General features: G+C 40.0%; 1 protein-coding gene across 7 annotated transcripts in view; it reads right to left on the minus strand.

Moving 5' to 3' along the window:
• Tbc1d5 (TBC1 domain family member 5) overlaps positions 1–25,458 on the minus strand; it is a 436,877-nt gene that overhangs the window by 47,373 nt on the left and 364,046 nt on the right. For 6 of the 7 annotated variants that reach the window (XM_075980962.1, XM_075980961.1, XM_075980963.1 and 3 more), the window contains 2 exons: positions 24,424–24,489; positions 14,093–14,256 (listed from right to left, as the gene is read on the minus strand). In XM_075980962.1, the coding sequence (XP_075837077.1) occupies positions 14,093–14,256; positions 24,424–24,489 (230 nt within the window). The remainder of the gene's footprint in view (positions 1–14,092; positions 14,257–24,423; positions 24,490–25,458) is intronic. The other variant, XM_075980968.1, reaches the window with a different exon arrangement.

Raw genomic sequence — 25,458 nt, forward strand, 5'->3', positions numbered from 1 at the left:
ACACAAAGGTGGTCGCAGCAGTTGGGTTCACAGGCCTTTAAACCCAGCTCTAGGGAGGTGGAGACACGGGTGATATGGCTGAGCGGAGAGAGGAATATAAAGGGGAAAGACAGGAAGTCAGTGGAGTGTGGAGTCTGAGGATTCATGGAGACAGGATCTTGCCTTGTCAGTGTGAAGAGGTGGGAGAGGTAAAAGGGTTCTCTAGTGGTTGGCCGCGTTGCTTTTCTGATCTTCAGGCTAAACCCCAATATCTGTCTCCGGGTTTTTATTACTTGTGCTACAATTCAGAAATAAGTTTTTGGACCATTAGTTCTCAATTCATAAAGACAAGCACTTAGAAACTTCTAGTTTTAAATTAAAGGGACTGATAGAGATCATGATATTTGAATCTATCCTAGGCTTTCTGAAAACATTTTTTTTAAAAGTCTATAGTAAGTAATACTTAGTACTGAGAATTGTGTGAGTGTACATGATATATACAGAGGCCGGGAAAGAATGTCTTCCTAGATCACTTTCTATCTTGATTTTCAGACAGTCACTGAATGGAAATTTTCTGTTTTTTTTAATTTTTTTTTTTTGAAATTTTCTGTTTTGACCAGACTGGGTGTGAGCCTCAGGGACCCTCCTGTGTCTATGCTCCCAATCCTGGGCATCCCCATGCATGGCTCCTACATGGGTGCTGCAGCCAAAACCCTGACCTTGCACACGCACAGCAAGCACTTTATCTATTGAGCCATCTTCTCAGGCCTACTAATAAATTCAAACTTTTAGAAACATAATTTTATGCCTATTACCCTTCCCATTTTGTGAGCTATTTTAAGGTTGTTGCCCTTCTAGAAGTTGCTTATGAAAAGTAAGAGAATAAACAGAAAAGACAAGAGTGAGTACTAGAAAACCGGGCCACGTGTTATAAATTCTAAGTAAGTTTATAATGCTAGCACAAACTGGAAAAGGAATAGAGCCTTCCTGACAAGCGTTACTCGGGTGAAGCAGGACGGCTACAGCCTCTCTCACAGTCACCACCTGCTAAGCATGTGGCTCCCTTTACATAGATCAGTAAGTTCCTAGCTCTGAATTCAAGAGGTATCAAAGTGTTGTTAGAGAACTGCCTGTCTTTTAAACATTGGACCTGGGAAAGTGTTCTCTTCTAGAAAGGTCTGTATATAAGAGTCTAAATGACACTGTTAAGAGAAATGCCCCAACTTGTGGACTTCCAGGCTGTCACATTCACGTTGTATTCTTATAATCAGGCAGCATGAACAATCTGTTGTGACCCCAATACGTTTCCTCTACACCAAGTCAATGAGCACAGATGGTACTCTGTTAATGAGGGTTTTTCTGCCTGCCACTTGCATGTGATCATATCAACTGATGCAACCACCCAGGCCGTACCAGGGACTTTTCATGTTTCATAGTACTGTTGGCTGGCCAAGATCATCTGTGAGCTCTTTCCTGGCACCAAAAGCAGAAGCCTACACAATGGCTAACCCAGACAGAATGACCTTGGCCAAAGCTGCTTTTGTTGTTTGTTTTGTTGTTGTAAAAATAATTGGCCATGTGAGGACAAAACACGAGACATGTATCCCATTCTCAAAGCTAAATACCTCCCACAAGGGCAAACAGAAGCCTATACCTGAACTGAATCCAAGTTGAAGATCAAGAGAGGAATGAGAAATACTTTAAGTTACAAATGGTAGAGGGAAACAAGCATTAGAATTACTATGATATTCTCCTGTTAATGTAAACAATACCAGCTATGAAGCTTTTAGAAAAAAAACAAATGCAAGAAGAGGGTGAATGCTCTGCGTCAGCCATATGCCTACCACACTGACTTATAGGAACCCTATTTCTCAGTAACACCAGCCAATTTCTATTAACTTTGAAAATTTGCTGGTCAACACCATTGGTTGGGGAAGATACCAGAGTGATTCCTGCTACACTGAGTACTTGCAACAGTACACAAAACCTTTAAGAGTAGGAATTTATTCCTCAATTTTCTGAGTGCCAGAAACAACACCTGATAAAGAGGACAGTCAGAGGGAACAGAGTCTGTGAGACCTTCCACATAAATATAAGGAGATCACCTCCCTGAATGCTGAATCAGCACCCATAAATCAGGCATGATAACCTGCACCTTCCACTGTTCCTGCAGGTCTGGAAAGGGTAGAATTTCTACTGTGAGAGTTAAACACCCCCAGAATCGAACAAATAAAGACCTCGGTACATCATGTATTTGAATTGAGACCAGAAAGAATTGTGAGTTTTGTGGAAAAGACAGGAGCTGAAAACAGCAAAAATGTCTAAGACAACATACTTTACTTAAGAGAAGGAAAGAGTTGTACATCCCTGAGAGGCAGCAGAAATGTTGAGGAAGGATTGATAGCAAGGTTGCCAGAGAAAGATCATCAGAGGCCTGACAGGCCATTCCTAACCCTGAAGAGCTCTGATGGGGAGTTACAAACTGGGACTAAGATGTACACAGTGGGCAAACTTGTGTCAAGGAATACTTTGAACACTCGAATGTTCTTTTTAACATGAGGTTATTGTTCATGAAGAACAACAACACTGCATAGCCTATCTTTCTATATTCTTTCTCTTGTAACATGCCAAATTCAGAAGACAAATGGGACTCAGTATAGTTACTTGTATTGTAATGTTTGTTTTCAAACTGTGAATTGGTGTCAATGATAATTATGTATCAAGGAACAACTGAGAGACATTGTATTTCACAGTTCCTCTCTATAATTTCATTCTCAAGAAATGTCAGGTGTCAAACTGCATGTAGTTGAAACCAGGAATGCACAAAATGCCTGCCTACATATACTGCAATGTCTGCCAGCTAGGAATCCATACAGCTCTGCCCAACCACTGCACAGTATCCCACTAGCTAGCATTAAATACATTCCCTTTCATTCCACACATTATCAGTTGCCCCGATCAATCTCATTTCTGAGAGCCCTGACATTTTTGATGCATGATTTTTCACACCTACGATCTGTAGAAATGGACTAGCCCCTCTGCACAACTCCTTTAAAGATTATGGTTTATCAGAAAATGGACAGATCTCTCACAACCAAATTTACTTTTTCAGCAAAATCAACTATTTACAAGAAGTCTTTAGTGTATAGACACTGTAGGGCAGAACTGAATGAAGTTTTGGGTGCATGCTTTCCCAAGAGACCCTTTGGCTACACCTTCTTTCAAGGTGAACCAGATCCACTCCACAACTGAGGGGAGTTGCAGAGACTCTCCTAGTGGAGACCTAAGAATTCAGGTCAATAGCACACAAAATCCTGGGTAGTTCTGAAAATGTCTCTGCCTCTATGTGAAGCCACAGTATTTAGGAATAAGAACACAGTCTTAGTAAGAGTTTCTGTTGTGATGACCACAAAGACCAGAAGTCCTTGGGAGGAAGGGGTTTATTTCACCTCACATCTTCCGGGAACAGTTTATCACTGAGGGAAGTCAGAGCCCGAACTCAAGGCAGGAACCTGGAGACAGGAACTGATGCAGAAGCCATAGAGAAACGCTGCTTACTGGCTTGTTCCTTATGGTGTACTCAGTCTAATTTCTTATGGCATTCAGGACCACCTGTCCCGAGTCAACACAGCCCATAGCTCGGCTCATTCATAAGAAAATGCCATAGGTGGTTGCCCCCAGGCCATTCTGGTTGGGGCATTTTCTCAGCTGAGGTTTCCTCTTCTCAAATTACTCTAATTTATGTGTGACAAACTGACAAAATAAAATAATAAAACAAATGCCAAGTCAAACCACTAACCATAACAAACAGAGAACAACTAATTGAATTTCAGATAAAGAATAAAGTTTCTTTAGTATATTTCACATATTGCCTGTTAAAAAAGTACTCATGGATTACATCAAATTTAATTGGACATTCTGTACGATGCAACAGTACATTAGGAGGATGCCCAGGAAGGTATAGTCAGTCTTTCTCCTCTGGATATGGTGACTTTACCTGGTGTGGTTATGTTGCTTTGATCCTAGGCAGAGCCTATCCTAGGCAGAGCACAGAGAGAGTGGGGGTCCTTGGAGACACTAAAGCAATGGTTTTAAACGTCAGCCGAACATCTCCATGACCAGAAAATACAATAATTACCCATGCCCAGGGCTCACCTTGTAGATGAGGATTCCATTCCTCTGCTGCCTGTGCTGCTCTACTGACTCCAGATAGCTGCGATGTGGACCCAATGAATACAAATTCCTTTGGTCTCATGTGCAACTCTTGCCCACTATAGTCACTACAATCACAGGCCATAACTTCTATCCTGTGTGGCTTCCAGCATTCTAAATAACAACAGTATCATTGGAAAAATGCAAGGCTCAGCATGTACACGCTTTCTAACTAGACCCCTTTAGAAGTTTTAATCTTAACTGTAGGTCAAAGCATTAGATGTGCTCATTGACTTGAGAGAAAAAGCTGGTGTGCCTGCCTTATCTCCTTCTGAAAGGAGCTCGGGGTCCTGCATGTGATAGTGTGACTGAGAAAGTCCTCAGTCTTGGGCATTTAAACACTCGACTCCCTGTTAAAGGTGCTGTCTGGGGCGGTCTGGCATTACTGAAGGAAGTATGCCATCACAGGCAGGCTTTGAGAGCTTAAGGCTTCTCCCTACTTAGAGTTTGCTTTTTCTGCTTTGTGCTTGAGGTTCAAGATGACAGACTCTTAGCCCCAATAGACCCTTCTTTCTGTAAACTGCCTTAGTCATGGTGTCTATCACAGCAAGAGAAGAGCAACTAATACAGCAGGCAATGCCCTCAGGTAGAAATCCAATTCAGACCTTCATCAAGAGTGCCAACAGCCACACACGCACAACCTTGTGATCCCACACTCATCAGACCTCCATCAAGAGTGCCAACAGCCACACACGCACAACCTTGTGATCCCACACTCAGGAGGCTGGGGCAGGAAGAGCTCTGGTTTGACAAGAACATGGGCTATAGGAAATAAGATGCTAACAGCTTCAACGGCAGATAGTGGTAAACTCTGGTTAACGTCCAGAGTTGAAGTTAAGCTTTATATAAATGTTAACATCAACATCAGGTACCATGTTGACTTCATTCTTATTTTCTTCAATTTAATTAAAAATACCTCAATATTTTCAAAGACCATACATTTTTAAATCATGCTGTTTGAATAAGAACTGCACAACAGTATACAGATATGCTTAAAACCCAAAAGATCGCCTAGAACCAACTGCTTACAATGCGAAGGTAAGTATTTGTCAGTATCGCTCACTGTATGAGGCCTCCTTTATTCTTTAGACTTGGTGGTAGTGGGTGTACATGTGCTACATGAGCAGGTTAATGGCACAATTTATAAGTTCTTTACTTGCTAAGGGAAATGAGGAAGGCTTTAGATAAATATTAAGAGCACTGTCCTTTCTGATGGGCCTTCAAGAACAGAAAGGTAATAAAGATCAATAGAGTCAGAACGGTGACTGGGGTGACATCAGGTGCTGGTCCGAGAGGCTTCTTCTGTGCAAGGACAAGTGAGGCTGATGTAGTTTATTTAATGAGATCAGGCCATTATTATGAAAAAAGAAAAATCAGAAATATCAGAAATTTAAAAGTAGACTAACTAGTAAGAATATTAAGGGTGAAACTATGGGTAAACAATGTGAAAGGCAAGAAACAGTCTAGTCCTGGGTTCAGGGATGGGGGAGGAAAGAGAAATGCCATCTCTTTTAGTATAAGGAGTGTGAAGTACTTCCTTGCTTGGAGGAAAAGATTCTCCCTTCAGGCCAATGTAGTGCCCAGGGTATGTTGGCGTTGTAGCTTGTCATGCTTCTGTGACAGTTGTGAGTGTATGAATTTCTGACATGGGCATCATGGGGCAGAAAGGTAAGAGGAGGGAAAACAGAGCTCCGCAGAAGAGAAGACATTTGAACTGAAATTCAGCTCAGTTATGAGAAACAGCCACAAAGGCTCCTTCTCCACCTGCCCTTGTGTTTGAGAGGCCTGAAGCTGCTGTAATGAGAGCAGGGATCTCATTCTTTTTGAGAGAAAGCTCTGTAGATTAATGTAATTTCCTGGCAAAGTTAATGTGGGTGTTTTTAAAACATAAAAGATGAGCTGCAGGGAAAGGTTTTTTTTTTTTTAAATTTTTTAATCACAGTTAGATACTAAGGGAAAAGAGGGAGACAGCTTACAGCCTCCACACTATGACTTTTGGCCTTGATTGACTTTCTTTTGCACAGGGTAGGCTGAGAATTTTCTTTTCCTTCTATACCATGCACATGTACATTAGGGAACAAGTAACTGTCCCTCTAAGGCAGTGCAGTTTGAAAGAACACATAAACATTAAGTTTCCAGAAAGGCCATTGAAAAGAAGCAGATGTTATCAACAACACATTTAATTTAGCATGGCTCAAACCCATAGGACTCCCTGGCCAGCTGCCAACACATTAAATTGTTTGATTTGAGCTCTCCCTAAGCCAATGTGTATGCTTCTTTGGCAGGATTCCTTGTGGGCACAACCTGGTATCTTTATATCTTACAGAGATGATGAAGAGGAAGATAAATGATGGAAGAAGAAGGTCTAGCAAGAGGAGGATGATCGCCCTTAAGGGTGCAATCATTTCCTGTAATTCGGTGTTCACTGTGGTGAGTGTGTATATGTGTGTGTGTGCTGGTATTAAATAAATTTATTGAGGCATTCTGAAGTTAAAAAGCAAACCTTAAATCCCACTTCTAAAAGCAAAATTAAACTAGCTGCTGTGGTGTGGAGACAGCTCGTGACGATGCTTCGCTGCCACCCTATGTCTGTGCTGGAATTACACCAACGGGCTGAGACTGGAGACCGAGAAGAATTGATGCACGAGCATTTATGTCTACTCTCTCAGACCACAGCTGACTGGCAGACTCTCAGACATGGCAGAGACTCTGAACTAAGTTCAAACAACTAATTGAATGCCATGCTACAAATTCCTAAATTATCTTGACATAAGATTAAAATTCCTAGTAAGGCTTTTTAAAAGCTAAAAACAGTCATGGCCTCTAAATTAATTTGAATCTACTTATGTCAATGAACTACATTAAATAGGAAAGCATGGGTGTCTCGGGAAAGCCACTCTGCTCACATTCTCCTCTAATTCACTGACCTAATTCAAAACCTGAAAATGGACCCCTAAAAGCTGACTGACCCCTAAAGCAGAACTTCTTTTTCAAATTTAAATGCTTTCATGAAGGACAAGGTAAGCCATTCTGGCAATCCACCAGTTTTCCACCAAGTTCCTGGCTGCCCATCATATTCAGGCTACTGCCCCCCTACAGTCTGGTCACACAGTTCAGTTCTCGATGCTAAACATCCATCTTAACAGTGACTGGCTATGGGTAACTGCAGAATTTAATTTTGGCCAACAGGAGGAGAAAGAAAAGCCTGCTGGGACCGCCCAAGTATGTACCGTAAGACAGTCCTGGATGCTAACACAGCAGTTAAGCATCTAATGCCTCTTGTGTTGATGAGATAACTTTATATAACTACTACTCCCCATTTACTACAAATATCCACAACAGACAGGTTTTACATTCCTTGTACAGATAAAATGTTCATAATTTCAATTCTAGATTATAGTCTGCAATAGATTAGATAACATTCAAACTGGCTCTAGTTCTAGAGGTTATTAAGAGTCTTCTTTTAAATCTGTCTTCCTGTGCCTGGCAACACTGCTTCTGTGCCATGATAAGACTACATTAATGAATTACCAAATGCTATAAAAATCAAATTCTGTCAGATTACCCAAGTGCAATAAGGGGATCATTGACACATAGGATGAGCTCTCCTCACAGCTGCCCCGTGCCCGCAGCTGTTGGGTTTACTAGTCATCTCCCTGTGTAGAGCAGACATTCTGATTTCATGCGGTTTGTAGAGGACCCTGAACCACAGATATGTTTAGATCTTTGGAGATTGGTATGTAATTATCACAAAACATGACAAAACACCATGCAGTTCCTAAAGATTTTAAAAATTACTACTGGCTGATATGTGAACTTTAGGATTTTCCTTTTACTATTTTCTCTGTCTTATACCTAAGCAAAGAAATTTTTAGAAAAAATGACAACAATTGTAGAATAGTGTTAAAAAAGCAAAAACTCATTTAACAGTCAAACAAATGACCAACAAAAAGATTTTTAGTAAGTACTGGATATCATTATGCAAAATAAGACAAAAAATTTGCATTTTTGTCTTCAAGACTACCACCAACAAAAACAACACAAATAACCAATTAAAAATCTAAATTTAATGAGGTAAGCCTTCTAGACACTTTAGGGAAAGGAGAAGAAAAATTCTCTTCAAAATAAATAACAATGTTGAAAACTATGATAATATTTTTGTTTGTTTTTTGATAGATTCAGCTGTAGCCCAGGCTAGCCTCTGTCTCCAGAGTGCTGGGAGGAAGGTATCACCATCCTGGCGCTACAGTAGGTCCTACTGTTTCACTGCTTTCACATTTTAGTGAAAAGCATCAGATAGAGAAGCATAATGATGCCCTTTTGTTATTTTTCTTTAGGAATAGTATCTCTGAACTTCAGAGCCTAGAATAAGGTCTTTCATAAGCATCTGCCAATCCTTGTTATTTCTTTAATGATTTAGCTCAATTTTGTCCCCCCCCCCTTTTTGAAAACTCTTCAAAAGGATGAAAACAAATACAATGCACCCTATCCTAAAACAGACAGCCAGCAGAAAGGCTTTAAACGGTGCATACTTGGGATATAAAGTGTCTATACCAATTTCAAAAGCATTTTTCAAAATAGCATTAAAGCAGATTTCACCACACTTATACTGGTCACTACAACATGTTCATCTTTGGGCTATGTCTGTCTTCTGCTTATTTAGCCTTTTTCTAATTGATTACAATTTCTTTGTACCAGATCACTTTAAATGGAGTCTTGTAATCTGAAAGATACTACACAGTTTAAAGTTATGGTAATTCAAAGTAAGGCTTGTCTTTGCTTCGATTCATGCCAGTTACTTGTATAAGGAACTAATAGTAATGAATTAAAGGAAACCTTTCTTGAGATTTTGGAGGTCACAGAATATCCCTGTAAAAAAAACTGAGCTAGAAATGAAAGAAAAGGAGGCATGGTGATGGTAGGCAGTATGACTTAGGTGCTGGTGATGCTTTTTATGGCAGGGTAGTTTCCAGGGAGAAAGATGTCCAGTTATGGGCCCATGTAACATCTAACTGTGCACTGTGTTCTTCTGAAATCTCAGAGGGTTAATCAATACAATCTCACTCTTCACTCATGATTCAGGTTTACATTTCTTGGGTTGATATACCCTGCAGTTCATTGTGCCAAAAGAGATATATGTAGGGTTTTGCAGTGGCAATATGTATCAAACACCTACACATTCAACACACTGGACAGAACTAGTTATCTAACTGACAGGCCACAGGATATATATGGAATACTACTGTGGTAAGAGCCAACAAAGAACACTGACTATAGCAAACAATACTAAGGCTAATAGAGTGGAAACCCAGAGCCTTCTCTTTGAAGACTTCTAGCTCCATCTCCTCAATGTAAGAGATATACTAAATTTGAAATGATTACCCACATGGTCATAGTTATGTATCTAATGTATGTATGGTGTTCACAGTTTACAACATGTCAATGTGGGGAATTAGGCCTATTTCTCAACCTCTCAATTTTATGTTATTTTATTACCTTCAGAATTAGCTGATTTTGTAGACCAATCCATATGCTACCAAATATAACACACAAGAAACAAGTCTTCATATGCTTGTCTCGTTTATGATGTTCATATTCTAGCCCTTCAGATACAGACTTTCCGAATAGACAAATGCTCTGATTAACCATGGTAGTGTATTCTACTGTGTTGCAACTTTTGGTTACTATTTTAAATGTAGCTCACATATGTAGCTCTTGAAGAGTCAACTGCTGCTACAAGTTTGTTAGAAAAGCTCATTCTCAAAACTTCTTTCTGTTCCCCAGAAACAGTTACTTTAAATGATTCTCCACACCCCCCTCACTTTTACCTCTAGTTTAAGTTGCTCATTTTTTTTATTTTCCTGGAGAGTATTCTTTACTGATTTCTCACTATGTAAAAATGAGAGTTAGTTCTACTGGTCACTGCCAGCTTGCTCCTCTCTTTCTCTAGGTAAATATATTGTTCACACACCCTATTTTCTCAATAGTTACAGCATAATTTGAACTAGATTAGCAGCTAATAGACTTACTTTATAAAATAGATATGCATATGGCAGCCAGGAACAGTGAGAATAAGAAAAAAGGGGACAGGGGACAAGATATATCTTTCAAAGGTGTGCCCCCAGTGATTTATTTCCTACAACCTGGCACCACTTCCTTTAGTCCATTCAGGTATAAACACATATAGATTGATCCATTGACAAAGTTGGTACCCTGCTGATGCAATAACCTTTCTTCAAGCCTTCAAGATCCGCACCATTAGGGGACATTTCAGATTTAAACCATAATAGTGGTTTAGCTGAGTGTTTGGGTAGGAAGTGAATTCATCCCACAGTACTGAAGGCAATGGTCTACTGTTTGGCTTTGGTGTTGCTATAGATAAAACCTTTTTTTCCCACTCAATACTATAAGTCCCTAAGATGTCTTTTGTTCTCTTGTGAAGTTTTTCAGTACTGGATATGAGTGTATTTTTTTTTTTACTTGTGTATGTATGATATTCAATCTCAAGATTCCGGTTTAAAATAGTGGAAACACACCTTGAATTGTGTGTCTGTGAAGTCCACAGGACGATGCAGGGTGTCATGTATTTTTTTCCCTCTTTAGGATGAGGTCTTTTACTGGTTTACCTGGCCTTCACTGCCATCTTTTTGTTTGTTGTTTCTTTTTTAAAGCATGTATTTTGGGATGGGATTCATGGCCTCTTGTTTCCAAGACAAGCATTTTACCCAGCCAGCACCTTCCTAGCCCTTTGAATTATATGTACATTCACACCCTCTTTTGTTGTCCCCATTTTTTTTCTGGATTCAGCTATGTTATACTTTTTCTTATTCTCTACTTCAATCTTGTCTTAGATTTTGGTTTATGGGAAGTATTTCTTCAACTTTATTTTCCAGTTCTTCTATTAAGTTGTAAAGTTTGGATATTATATTTTCGTATTCATGTTTTTAGTCTGTGAAAGAATTACAGTCAACCCTCCATAGTTATGGGTTCTGTATACCAACTATCACTTGAAAATATTTTTTAAAAAGTACATGTACTGAATACGTGGGACACGCACCCCACTCCTTTTCTCCTCAGACACGTAGACTTTTAGCTTACTATCTTTTAAACAGTATGCACTTCACATAGCAATTAAATGACTAAGGTATGATTTAACTTACATGGAAAAAGGTGCATACCCAAACATGATATAATTTTATCTGGTGGTTTGGACATTCGCAGACTTCAGTATCAGGAGGGGATCCTAGATATAATTCTCCATGGATACTGAAAGATGAACATATACATACATGCTACTTTCTGAAGTTGTCTTGCCATGAATATTTTATCTTATTTTAGTTGTCTTTTTTTTGTCTTTGATCACCACATTGCATGATTCTTGGCTGTCTTGATATAGAAAGCTATGAACTGAAGAGGCACGAGGAAGCACTGTTTAGATGGTACCTATTGATGGCTAGGCCCACTGTCACAAGACCAGGTTTCTTCCTTGAAGAATTCCTAAGGGAAGAATGTTTGTGGGGTGTGTGTGTTCACATGTTCAATGCTGATACTTTGGGATACAAGGGGAGGAGGACGGGGCTAGAGTTCCTCTATTTAGTGTTTAATACAATAATCACCCACTGTCCACAGCATAGCCCCATATGGAATGTGTCTGATGTCTCTCAGTCTAGTGATCTTACTTTATTCTTTCCAGAGAACTAAAGCTCCTGTCTTCTGCTCGATGGGAAAAGAAATCTCTTCTATGTGCATCACTGGCAACAGTGACAGCTTTGTTCTGCCTTCCATCTTCATCACCAAGGCCTCAGGTCCCAGATGAATTCACACCTAAAGCAAGAGCTTCTTGGGTTTTCTACTGACGATTGAGGATTCAGCTTTCTTACGCTGTTTAGTTACCCTTTGCCATATGTTTCCCGATAAACAGACTTTACTGCTTGTGTTGTCTGTCCTGGTTTCTTATTTTGAAGTTTGTTGCTAATTGCAGAGGAATTTTGGGAGGTGGCAGAGGTGAGCAGTCGCAGACACAGTCTTCATAGTAAGTCCCACCCTGTGGACACTGCAGACCACAGCTGTGATAGAGCACAGGTGAATCCTTTCCCTCAGAGAACAGGCACACCTATGTGCTGCACAATGATATTTCAGTCAGCGATGGACCAATAGTTAACTATGGAACTGTGAGACTTAGTCACTAAAAAACCTCATAGCCATCTTGGTCTAAATTCAGAACCACGTAGAGAACAGAGGGATTCTGCACTTCTCAGAATGTAGCCCCAAACTGAGTGATGGACACTGCTTGGTCTCCAGATGAGGTGGTGAGACACTATGAAGTGAAGTGGCTTACCAAGGAATGGTATCCAAAGCTTCATCTTCCACATATCTTGACCAATCATCTCTCCAGGGGGTTAGTAGTTGTTATTTTCCAGCTATAGCTAGATTCTGATATAGTTTCCTCTTTCGGGGGGCAAGTGATTTCTTCATGTTAGGTCAGGTGTGGAAGCAGCCATAAAATGTAGCTAAATTTCTTATAAAACTGCTTGTAAAGACCCAATACCAAGTGGTCAACCCTCAAAACATACACACAGTAACAAGTAACAACATACAGACTGAGCAGGTTGTATTTATGTATGTAGGAATGTATGTAAGTATGTATGTATGTATGTCTGCATGCATGTAGCAACTTTTAATGAAAAAACAGGCATAAATTTGAAAACGAGCAAGAAGAGGTTTGGAGGGAGGAAAGAGAAAGGGGAAATGATGTCATATTATTATCACAAAAATAAAAGATAATAAAATATTAAAACTAGATTATGAAAGTAGTTGATACAATCTGAATATACAGCCTTTTAAGGATTACATACAAAGGATTTATACAGAGACTATGAAAATAACGTAATAGAGGGCTAGAGGGATGGCTCAGTGGTTCAGAGCACTGGCTGCTGCTCTCGCAGAGGACTTAGGTTTGGTTTCGTACCCACACTGTATAACTTTAGTTCCAGGGGATCTGGCAGACCTCTGTGGGTACCAGGCATATTTATAGTGATCATATATGCAGTACAAGCAAAACCTCAAATACATGAAATAAATATAAATCAATCTTTAAAACCAAACAATCAACAAAAAACCTCGCCATAACAGAAATGTGATTCATATAGTTTTTAAAAACAAAAAGCAAAATTATTTTACTTTTGAGGCTAATACTTTATTTATTTATTTTGGTATTCTGAGACGGGGTTTCTCTGTAGCTTTGAAGCCTGTGCTGGAATTCACTCTGTAGACCAGGTTGGCCTTTAACTCATAGAGATCTACCTGGATTAAAGGTGTGCACCACTACTGCCTGACTCAGGTTAGTATTTTAAAATAGAAAGATTATTTTGTTTTGTTTTTCCCAGTGTCATAATCTCTCACCAACAAAGTGTTGTTTATTAAAATTTAGAAGGCAGTTGGATAGGGGCCACACAGAGGCCTGATGGAGACTGGTGAGCGTGGACGGCACTTGTGTCCAATCACAGCTCTCTCTCTTCTGTAGGTGCTATTCACCAGTAAGCCTTCTGACTTCTAACTCCTCCTCAGGGTCTGCCTTCCAAACCACAGAGCCCATAATAAGCAATGGTGGGACTATGTTCTGAAATATGACATACTTTGATAAGAGGACAGAAGAAGGATTTAGAAAAATACTCCATTTATTTTGAACAAATGTTTTTGTTTTCCCTGCTAACAGAGATCACAGTCTTAAAGTATTATCTAAATTATAATGATAGCACTAACATACTCATGAAAAAATAGTTTGTTCAAGTCCACAGACGTGTAAGGAGTTTTACGTAACTGGGCATGAGCGGAATTTCCCTATGTGCACCACTCTAGGATAAAATGAAAGGTGGAGAGCGAGCTGCTCTTAGATACTTACAGACTCTTTTCTCCCTATAGTTCTGCTGTGTGAGCGGGAACGTGCGAGGCTGCTGAAAAAGGAATCCTTTTTAGAGGCTGATGAAGGTGGGGAGCCAGAGGACTCTCTTCCCCCAGGCAAACTCTCGATGCTTGAGGTTGGACTGATGATCTTAGAATTTTGCCCTGTAAGAAAAATTAAGCAGCACTCATTAAGCACCAGACCGTCACGAAGCCACCAAATACACTGGGTCTAATAAATGGCAATGAGCAACGAAGCCGCTGTTTCCCAACACTAACATGAAGATGCTATTTTTTTAAAACAATGAAGTACCAGTTCAGTTTTCAAATATGTTATGCATACGACATAGTCCATGCATATTTTAAAAAACATAAAAAGAACCTAATTTCCTGAGATGAAGCGTTAATAGCTGAGTGCTCTGCCAGCAGCTGGGTGACTCCTTACCTGAGAAAGCAGAGGTGACCTGAGCTATGGATGAATATGATCAAAACTAATTAGCAAAAGAGTTCAAAGAGCTTCCTTCTTTTCCCTAATTGTAGAGCAGCCCCTAGCCCACTGCAGAGCCTCCATGCCTCTCCCTGGGCTTGTGCCCTGACTGCAATGGTGGCATCTGGGATACTCACCAAGTAAAAGGTCCATGATTAATAGATGCTCCCTACAAGGCAGTCTTCTCTCTTGGGTCACAGTACAAAGTCACTGTGTTACAGGAGGACTAGTAGTTATCTACCAGTCTCCTGTCCCCAGTCTCACCAGATGTCCTCTGCAGCCCAGTCCCCAAGTTACTCGGGATCTGCTCAGGTTTTGAGTGGAGTGCCTGCTCTTTCTGAGATGGTTCCCTTCCTGTGGTGCCCGGTAGCAGAGCTGTTCACCACCCCCACCCCCAGGTCCTCTCACAGGAAGCCCTGGACTCCTGTAAGGTCTGCAGTAGTCTTCAACACCACCCCTTAAGCCCATTCCTTCTTCTTTTTGCAGGACTGTTTTCCCAATAAATCTACTTTGTTTCTAATTCCACTTCAACAACAGTCTTTAATGATTGTCCCTGTAATTTCAAACTGAGTACAAGGTTCTCTGAGCTAGAAAAGGGCAGGGAAGTCTACGGCCATGCAGGGAAGTCTACGGCCATACCACACTGAACGCGCCTGATCTCGTCTGACCTCAGAAGCTAAGCAGGGTTGGGCCTGGTTAGTACTTGGATGGGAAAAGGGCAGGGAATACAGATTCCATGGTCCTAGAAGCATCCTGTGCTGACTTTAGGCCTACAACAGGAACATTCTGCTCTCCCTTATCCTGGCCTTCCCTCCTTTGTCTCCTACCTCCTTCCAGGGCTCTAGGCCTTAACTTCACTGGATTATTTGTTTATGGCAATAACCCATAACTAGGATCTCTCCAGACGGAAAAGATCCCGGGACCCATTTAGAAATTTTCTTGTTAAAATCATATCCTTCCCTCCTTTCCCTTCTCTCTTCTCCTGAGTCAGGGTTTCCCTATTTGGTCCAGGCTATACTTTTTTTTTTTTTTGAGACAGGGTTTCTCTGTAGCTTTTTGGTTCCTGTCCTGGAACTAGCTCTTGTAGACTAGACTGGCCTCGAACTCACAGAGATCCGCCTGCCTCTGCCTCCCGAGTGCTGGGATTAAAGGGGTGCGCCACCATCGCCCAGCGGTCCAGGCTATACTTAAAGTCACTCTGTAACCCAGTCTAGCCTCAAACTTGTAAGCCAGAACGCTAATATCCCAAGCATACACCAGCATGCAGGGAATCAGGGAGCTGGCCTGGTCTGGCTGCTTTTGAGAGGCATGCGTCAGAGTATTCAGGTGGCTCCCAGGGCACTGTGTGAAACCAGGTATTCCCTCAGGCAGTGAAGCATTTAGGCTATCTCTTGATTCTCTATATTTCCTAGACACTAAGCAGGTATATAGAAACTTGTCAGGACTATTTGCCTTAGATATTAGTCCTGCATACCTACCACTGTATTGATGCTGAAAATAACCATTAAATTCTGTTTCTGATAAGGGTATAAAATGTCTGATTGCTTATAATAAACTTGTCAGAGCCTCAGTCTTACTGTGGCTCCTCCATCCTATGTGTGGTCAAGATTTATTTCTCACTGGCCATATCAGGTACCTTGGCCTGGTAAGTTAGCCTCACAAAAATCTAACCTACAACAAGTTGTACTTTTTGGCTTTTTGATCAGTCTCTGACTTTCTTGTTAATCTTTCTGCCACCATATTTCCATCTAACTGATGCCTTGGGCAGTTGTAATGTTCAATGACTGTCAGCAGGTATCTTCCTTCCACAGACACCTTGTAAGAGTCTCTCATTTAGTAAGATCTGTACGTGGTCAAATGAAGATAAGCCCCATGAACACGGCCTTTCTGAGGTGTTGCTTACAGATTACAAAGTGAGAGCTTGCTGGGACCCTGACTTTTAGGATACTCTGCACCCATTCTGTACCTGTAAGGCTGTGAAGGTGCGGGTTGTCAAAGCTACTATAGAGGCGTGGAAACAAAGCAAAGGCAGCTACAGAGACCAGTGCTAGGACACTTGGCATTTTCTGTTTTTCCTTGAAAATCTTTAACCTTTGCTTAAATTCCAGGGATCTGTAAGTTATGACTTGTTGGGGCCATATAGCTCCTGCTGGTTTCAGTGTCCTAATAACTTTCCTCTGTGGTCTGCTTCTGGGCTTAACTTGTCTTGAAAAGCTGCCTGTCTTATAATAAAGACGACCTTATTATTTTTAGAGCTTGTAGAAAAAAAGATTGTAAGTACCATTGACAATATTTTTGTTTCACTTAACTATGTGGCAAAACATTTCATTCTTTTAGTTCCTACAAAATGGTTTCCTGTAGCTCTTTGAACATATTTAATATATTAAAAGTCTGATGAGGAAGTTTCTTTAGAGAATTTTTTGACTGCTTTTACCCACTTTTGAGCATAGTTTATTTTTCTTCTAATTCTTGGACTTTATAAACATAATTATAACCACTACTTACGGAAGCTGTTATTTCTATAAAGTAGATTTATATGAATCTAACACTGAATATATGTGAGGTGACTTAAGTCCATGTTCACTCATATTTGTCCCTGTGGAGATGAGCTGTGCTTTATGTCACCAAGATGAAGGTGGGTCTGCTGGCAGACTTGATGCCTTATCTGTACCAATATCTACTTTGCCATTCCATATGATCCTTTCAAACAATTCTCCTGTAAAACTTTACAAATAAACAAACAAATAACCATCAAAACCCCACATGTTTCTATCTCCTGTTTTATGATTGAGAAATGTGTTGGTACTTGATGGTCATCTTATAAATAGACCTTATCCATATTCTTCTGAGCTCTCTATGGGGCCTCCAGTGAAGGACAGGTCTTATTCTTATCCTGCCTGTTAAACTATTTTCAATCTCCATGCCAGAGTGCTTCTTTAGTTCTGGGAAATGTTCTTTACTTTTCCTTTGGTTATTAACTCTAGTTATGTTATCTTGTCTCTCAATACTTGACATTATAGTTCAAATTCATAGTTAATCTAAATTCCAGATAGAATAATTTAAAATTTATTATATCCTTAGAATAAACTAGTAGTTGTGGAAGAGTTGTGAGCAGTTTGTTGGCCATGTTTTGTAAAATGTTAGTTGTCTTGGATATTTTCAGAAGAAGGCACACAGTATGCCTTACATAACCATGTGTGTTTAGCCCATTCAGAAGAAATGGGTGACATATAAGTAAAATTTTATTATAATCTTGTGGGACTTTGTTCCATTTCAAAGAAATTACAACAACATCAAAGAACAAAATCTTATTAAGCAGGCCCATTTTGTATTAATTACTGTTTCCATGTTTAAATGATAATAAACTAAAAAATCTTTTGATTCTAAATTTCGCATATGTAAGAGTACTGTGCATTCTCCTCTTAATTTTTCTACACTCATACTTCTCAAGTTAGCCTACCTAAGTAATAAGATGTCAGGAGGAGGAACAAGGTATTGAACAGACCTGTGAATATAACTGGATCATGGTACATATGATTATATCCTATAGATATTGCAAATATAACTAGACATAAAAACTCTAAATAAAATATTTCTTCCTCCTTAACTATGCAAATTAGCTTGACACTATTTTTGTTATTTTGGAAATGCCAACATTTAGACCTTAAGAAAGCAGTTACTGCACTGCCTTTTCTCTGGAGATCTTCGGAAAATGTTTCTGCACCAGTAGTCTTGCCTTGGGTGGAAGAGTGTTTAGAAAGAACAGATGTCACTGGCATGGCATGCTGGGGTAAATGCCCAGTCCTCAATCAGCCAAAGGCTAGGTATTTTCAGCATGTCTGTGACCTATAAGCTACATGGTGGTTGCATAGCTGTATGGACCAGGTTACTACATTAGACAGGAAGCACATTGTTGTGCTGCCCTAAAATCTAATCTACATTCCTCTTATCAAGTTGGATCCCCTGACGTGGGCTGTGCCTGTACAGGAGAAGTGTTTCGTTCTAACATCACACAAAGGTATTACTGGATCAGACACAGCTATGTCTGGATATCTTCCATCCTTTCTTCAATCTCTACCTATATAACAGAATCTCTCAGGAGCCTTGGCTTGCAAATGCCTTGGAAGGAAGGACAAAAGATGAAGAAATAGTTTATCTTAAGCTGATGCTATGTCTTACGGATAATATTTTTATGGGTATCTTTCCTCAGAAACGCAATGAGTTGAACAGGAGCTAGAGTATATTCTTTTTTTTTTTTTTTTGGATTTTTTCGAGACAGGGTTTCTCCATAGCTTTTGGTTCATGTCCTGGAACTAGCTCTTGTAGACCAGGCTGGTCTTGAACTCACAGAGATCTGCCTGCCTCTGCCTCCCGAGTGCTGGGATTAAAGGCGTGCACCACCACCTACCGGCTAGACAGACAGGCTGAATATCGTGTATCCGAGTCCAGACATAAGATGAACACACAGAAGCAATACAGTTGAGAGGCTAGGAGGGAGATACCTTGGAGCTGCCTGCCTTTGTGTGACTTTTTACAGTGTCCAGGAGAACACTGGAGGCATGTGTTCCATGCGCGGCTGAATGACATGAAGCCAAGAGGCTAATATGTACTCATTAAAGACATGGATCTTAATGCCAGAAGAGTGAGTGGAAACAGCTTATACTCCACCAAGACCATGGAAACACTGTTGGATTGGGTACTAGTTTGAAGGGAAAAAAACTGTCTAGACTATCAGAACAATTAAATATAGAAGTGTTGCTTTATTGCAGTTTTCCTTGAACAAAAAGCTCCTCCACTATCGGATCCTGAGAACCAGGCAAGTCTGTGAGGCTTCCATTATCATCACTGCTTGAGCACGTACCAGCCAAGAACTGGTTTTATGGAACAGGTACCAGGACAACATCTGTAAGTAATGCAAGTGGCTGCTTTTATTCTCCTGTTACAAACAAGTGGTTCAGTAACTGGCCCAGTTCACCTGGAAGGCAGTGGTACAGCTTGGACTTGGACTCTGGCTGGACTGTAGGGATGGATCATGCTGGGCAAAGCTGCACTATCCTATTTCTCTAATGAGACCGGGTATCAGGGACCTGTATGTAATGTAGGTGATCTGGTACAAGAAAACGCGGATAGAACGATCAAGACCTGGCACGGTGGTGCACGCCATTAATCCCTACACCCAGGAAGCAGAGATAGGGAGATTGCTGTGAGTTCTAGGTCAAGGGAAATTTGAGGCTAGCCAAGGCTACTTAGTGAGGCCCTGTCTCAAAAACAAACAATGCTGCTTCTTGGTTTGCTTTTCAAGGTGTGCTGAGTTAGTTTTCTTAATAACTCCAGTAAAACTTCCCCAGAGGTAATACCACGCATAATGGGCTGTGGCCACCTACACTGATCAATGGAATGCTCCCACAGGTGTGCTTACGGCTGATTTCATGGAGGCATTTTCTCAATTGAAATTCACCCCTCTCAAATGAATCCATCTTGTGTCAAATTGTCAAACCAACAAATCCCAGCACAACTGAACCCCTGTCAATGTGACACACGAAGACATCACTCTTGAACTACAATCTCTCCTGGCTCATTGTCCCTGAGACACCACACTGATACTAACACATAATATAAAACATTCCAACTTTTGAATCTCACCTTCTTTTAAAATTCAAATACTTTAAATGTTCACTCTCTTTAAAACATCCAAAGTCTCTTTCAAAGCTCCAAGTCTCTCTAAAAATTACAAAAAGCCTCTCAGGGCCTCTATAAAATATAAGAAAGCATTGATATATTTCTTACCAAGAGGAAAGAACCAGGAAACAGTCACAATTAAAACAAAGCAAAACTAAACTCCAACTGAGAAATGACTGATGCCTGACACTCATTATCTTCTGGGTACTGAAGACCTAGGCAGCTCCACCTCTCTGGCTCTGCCACCCCACAACACATGTACCTTGCCTTGTAGACTCAGGCTGGCTCCACTCCACATCTTGGTGGTTGTCCCAGAGTACTGGTACATCAAATTGCTGGAGTCTCCACTGCAACTGGGTTGCACCTTCACCACCAATAGCCTCTCTTGGGCTCTTTTTTTTTATGGACTTTCTCTAGACAAGGTGCCAAACCTCAACCTCTTTCCACTACCGCTTTAGTTCTGGAGCTTCTAATTGCAATAGAGGCTGCACGTTCCCCAGTGCTCAACCCGAACTGCTCTCCATAACTCCTTTTTACCTTCAGAATCAGAATTGCCTGGGAGTCTCTTGCATAAGTACCTAGTCTAGCTGCTAGCCCAAGGTACAGTCTTAGCCTGCTCTAGACTAAAACTTTCTGCTGACCCCAAGGAAACACTTCCCAGATAGTTTTCCTCAGTAATTCTGGTCTCATCCTAAGCACAGGTGTTTGACTCTTCAGCCTCATCTGACAAGTATACACTGCACCATTTAATTTTAGTGGCTCTGGTCTCTTCTCAATCGTAACTATTCTTCAGCTCCAGGGGCCCAGTGCTGGGAACACCTGTCTTTCTAGTTCAGTTCCAAAGTCCTTCCAAAATCCTCCCCAGAACACAGTTAGGGTTAACAAAGCAATACCTGAACCTGGTACCAATTTCTGTCTTGATTTGTGTTTCTATTACTGGAATAAAATGTCATGTCCAAAAGCAACTTGAGGAGGAAGAAAGGGCTTACAACACATACTCCATAACTGACGAGAGTTAGGAACGTGGAGGCAGGATCTGCAGTAGAAGCCGTGGAGGAGTGCTGCTTACTGACTTGCTCTGTATTGCTGTTGCTTGCTCAGCCTGCTCTCTTATAGAACTCAGGACTGCCTGCCTAAGGACGGCAGTGCACTCCCAGCATGGGTGAGCCTATCTATATCAAACATCAATCAAGAAAATGGACTACAAACTTGCCTACAGGCAGCTGTTGGAAGCATTTTCTCATATAAAAAGGTTCCTTTCTCATGTAACTTTTTTGTCAAGTTGACAAAACAAAACACCTCAAACAAAAAAAAAAATAAAAAATAAAAAAAAAATCAAACAACCAAGCAAAAACCCTGAACGAGACACTCCTTTATTTCTGGAACAAGTATTTCATAAAATCACATTTTCAAGCTAAGACATTTGGTTGTTTTATAACAATTATGCTAAACACAGTGGAGCTGGTTGTCGACCTCAAGCTCACCACTCATCACTCCCAACAGTAGCTAGAGTAGTTGATATAGCACCTTGTTTTAAAGTCTTATCTCTTCTGTTGCTATCTTTACTGGGTTCTACTCCAACTGACTTGGCTTCCTTCTTCTTGTCCTATTAATTTTCTGCTTGCCACCCACCCTTGGACATTTCAGTTATCATTTCATTGTGGTGGTCCCCAAGTCCACTACAAGTCCACAAACAAGTGAGCTCTTATCAAATTAATGTGACTCCCATCTTCCTCCCCAACTTTCCCCTAGAAGCAACCATATGAAACCTAATGAAGGCTGCTCCAGGGGAGATGGGATGGCAGCAGGGTTGGCAGAAGAAAGTGGAGGGCTTTTCCCATGCTGCATTTAATATCTTTGACTAACTGGAACTGCTGAATGTCACATGCGTTTTGGTTTGACCTTAGGACAGGGAGATGTTCTCCTTTTAAATTTAAAAGTAACCTAATAAGTACTGTAATAATATCTCCTTGGGTGTTATGTATATGTAGATGTCAATATATACGGCATAAATATACACAGAAATAAAAACTTTAAAGATGTTTATGGTAATGAAAAGTCTAAACCAATTTAAAAGAAATATATGTAATTAAATGGTGTGGGATGACCTTTTGTATGCTGTGAACATTATTACTATGGGTTATTAAGGAAGCTGATTTGGCCAACAGCCAGGCAGAATACAGCTAGGCGGAAAATCCAAGTGGAGAGTACAGGGAGAAAAAGGGCAGAGCCAGGGAGTGAGGAGCCTCTGGAGAAGCAAGATGTGAGGTAACAAGTCATGAGACTTGTGGTAAAATACAGAAGAACAGATATGGGTTAATTTAAGTTGTAAGAGCTAGTTAATAATAAGCCTAAGGTAATAGGCCAAACAGTTTGTAATTAATATCAAGCCTCAGAGTGGTTATTTGAAAACTGGCAGGAGGAAGAGAAACCTCCAGTTACAATTAAATCTTCCAAAAACAAATTTTGCAGTAGTAAGTGTTGGTTTTTGTTACTGCAATTTATAATGCAAAATATAAAAGAAAGCTTTCTAATAATTTTCTAAACATTATTTATTGCTTTAAATCATGAACCCATTTATATATTCCTATTTTTCTTTTAAAAAACCACATAACTACTATACTACTATATGAAGTCAATGATCATTGAAAGTTTGAAATTCATTTATTTATTTTCTTTATTACTTTGCTGCTTTTCAGCATGGACAGACATGGTCGAGTCTTCTGTTCACACTGTTCAGGAAATATGTTAGGAAAATACAAGTTACTTATCTAGTTCAGGAGATGCAGGGGTCATTTCCTTGTGTTGCCCTCCCAAGGTTCATCACCACTAGTTAAGAATCCATGTGTCATCAGACAGCTGGAACCTTCCATCTTTCTGTCAAGAGTGTGGTGGCAAAGGGAACTCTGTACACACTCAGAAAAAGGGCTAGTTCCAAACTGAGTTGGCTTGACTGACCATTTAAGCAAAGGTAATATCCACAAAGCTGGTGATACTGCGGGAAACCAAAGGACCAACAGAAACAGCGTGGCACAGAGCAGGCACTTAACCAATACTCGTTGGATAAACCTGAATAAATATCACTGAATACAGAATCTCAGTAAAAGAAAAAGGAATGATGGATAGTATTTTAATACAAATATAATTTCCTTATTGTATGAATATTTTAAAGTAAGCAACAACGGTACGAGTTTTAATTAATACTGTATTATTTCTGTTTTTTGCATTGAATTTGTAAAGGACTCTTTAAGTCAAAATTTCTCTTTATTTCAACAAACAGGCCGGGCGGTGGTGGCGCACGCCTTTAATCCCAGCACTTGGGAGGCAGAGGCAGGCGGATCTCTGTGAGTTTGAGACCAGCCTGGTCTACAAGAGCTAGTTCCAGGACAGGCTCCAAAACCACAGAGAAACCCTGTCTCGAAAAACCAAAAGAAAAAAAAATTATTTCAACAAAAAGGTATAAAGTAAAAAAGTAAAAAAAAGATCAGTGGATCAATCTTAAACATTTATGCTTAAAATCTCAAAGTACTGAAAAATGAATTACCTTTTTGTATTTCTTAAATCAAATACATGGCTAAGATTACAGTGTTCACTTTGACTGCAAACCAATATCACTCCCTCATTATGGTGGCTGGCTACACTGGTTAAAATGGACAACAAAAGTTTTAATATTATTTCAATATCTAATACTTATTTCAAAAACATGTTGTAAAAAAGGCTGGTTGTGATTTTTAGGTATATTATATGGGTAATCAGCATTAGAAACATCTTAGAACAAATTTGTCAAATATTGTCACAGAGAACCTATTCAATAACAAAAATCCCTTCTATGCAGCTAGCCTACAAAGCATAATGGCAAAAAAGACTTCAAACATATGTTGAATGGTATTTTGCAAACAAAGAAAACTCACATCAGAGCTGGATGCCACTAAGGTAGGCCCTGAGAGGGACTTTTGTTTTACACAACAGTGCCACTCAGTGGCCAAACTATGGTAGCAGAATGGAAGATAAGGCCAGAAACATGGGTTTTGGGAGAGGGCTGTGACAATAAAGGTAGTCTGGGTAGGGTGGTGTAGCAGGTGCCAACAAATGAGAGGGAGAGTGAGAGAGAGAGGGAAAGGGAGAGGGAGGAAGGAGGAAGAGAAGGCAGGTTGTGGCAACTGTACCTTGGAGGTCAGTTAGAGCCTGGACAGGAACAGAGATCTGAGCACTGCTTCCTGTAACTACGTCGCCTAGATTTCATAAGAGAAAATAATTAGATATCATAAAAGGAAAATAAAGAATCTTTTGTTTTTCATACTAAATGTTGTAATAAATTTACGATGAAATTACTAAAAATACAGAACAGGAAATACAATGAAAGTTTAGGAAACAAAAAGTATTTTAAAGTAAATAATGTTGCTAACATGGTGTTTCCCTCTGAAGATTCTCTCCTGTTTTGGCTAAAGGGAAAATACACAAGCTCCAACTACACTAGGATCAGGAAACCGCAATGATCACAACATTTCTGAATAGATTTTATGATATGACAAATGTTAGTGTGAATCTTTAAAACATATCTTTAAAAAGACTTATTCAAATGGAATTATACATCATTTATTAAAAGGTATTCTTTTGAAACTGATTTCGTTCTACATCAGGAAATACTTTAAGCTGAACTTTGAAGCAAATTCCTAAGATTTATACAAGCTCTAATTTCAAACTTACCGCATGTGTTTACAAATGTATCTGTGAACTGTATAGCTTTAACTTAACATCCTTTTATAGGCAATATTTCATTACAAATTAGAACCACGGTACATGCTCAGATCAAAAAGGAACAGTTGCAAACACAGAAAAGAAGCAGAGGGGTGGGGAGAGCACATTTTAGTGACCCAGACAAGGAAAAGAGAGGAGCGTGAAAGGAGGCACCACCAAGAGTAGAGGCACACAGACCCTGGACTTTGAGCTTTCTTTTTGTTTCTTTCTGGGGTAGCAGTGTTCAACAAAGAGCATCTTCAGAATAACGAGCTGGAGGCAGCAGTGTCTGAAGGTTATTTGGAGCTACCTAAGTAAAAGGATTCAAGTCTTTTGAAAGGCACCACTAGATATCCTAAGTATAATCTTTAGTTTTTCTATTTCATACACAAACACACACACACACACACACACACACACACACACACACACACACTACTAGTATATATAAATTTACTAATATA

Source organism: Microtus pennsylvanicus, chromosome 7, assembly GCF_037038515.1.
Source record: "Microtus pennsylvanicus isolate mMicPen1 chromosome 7, mMicPen1.hap1, whole genome shotgun sequence".
Classification (NCBI taxonomy): Eukaryota; Metazoa; Chordata; class Mammalia; order Rodentia; family Cricetidae; genus Microtus; species Microtus pennsylvanicus.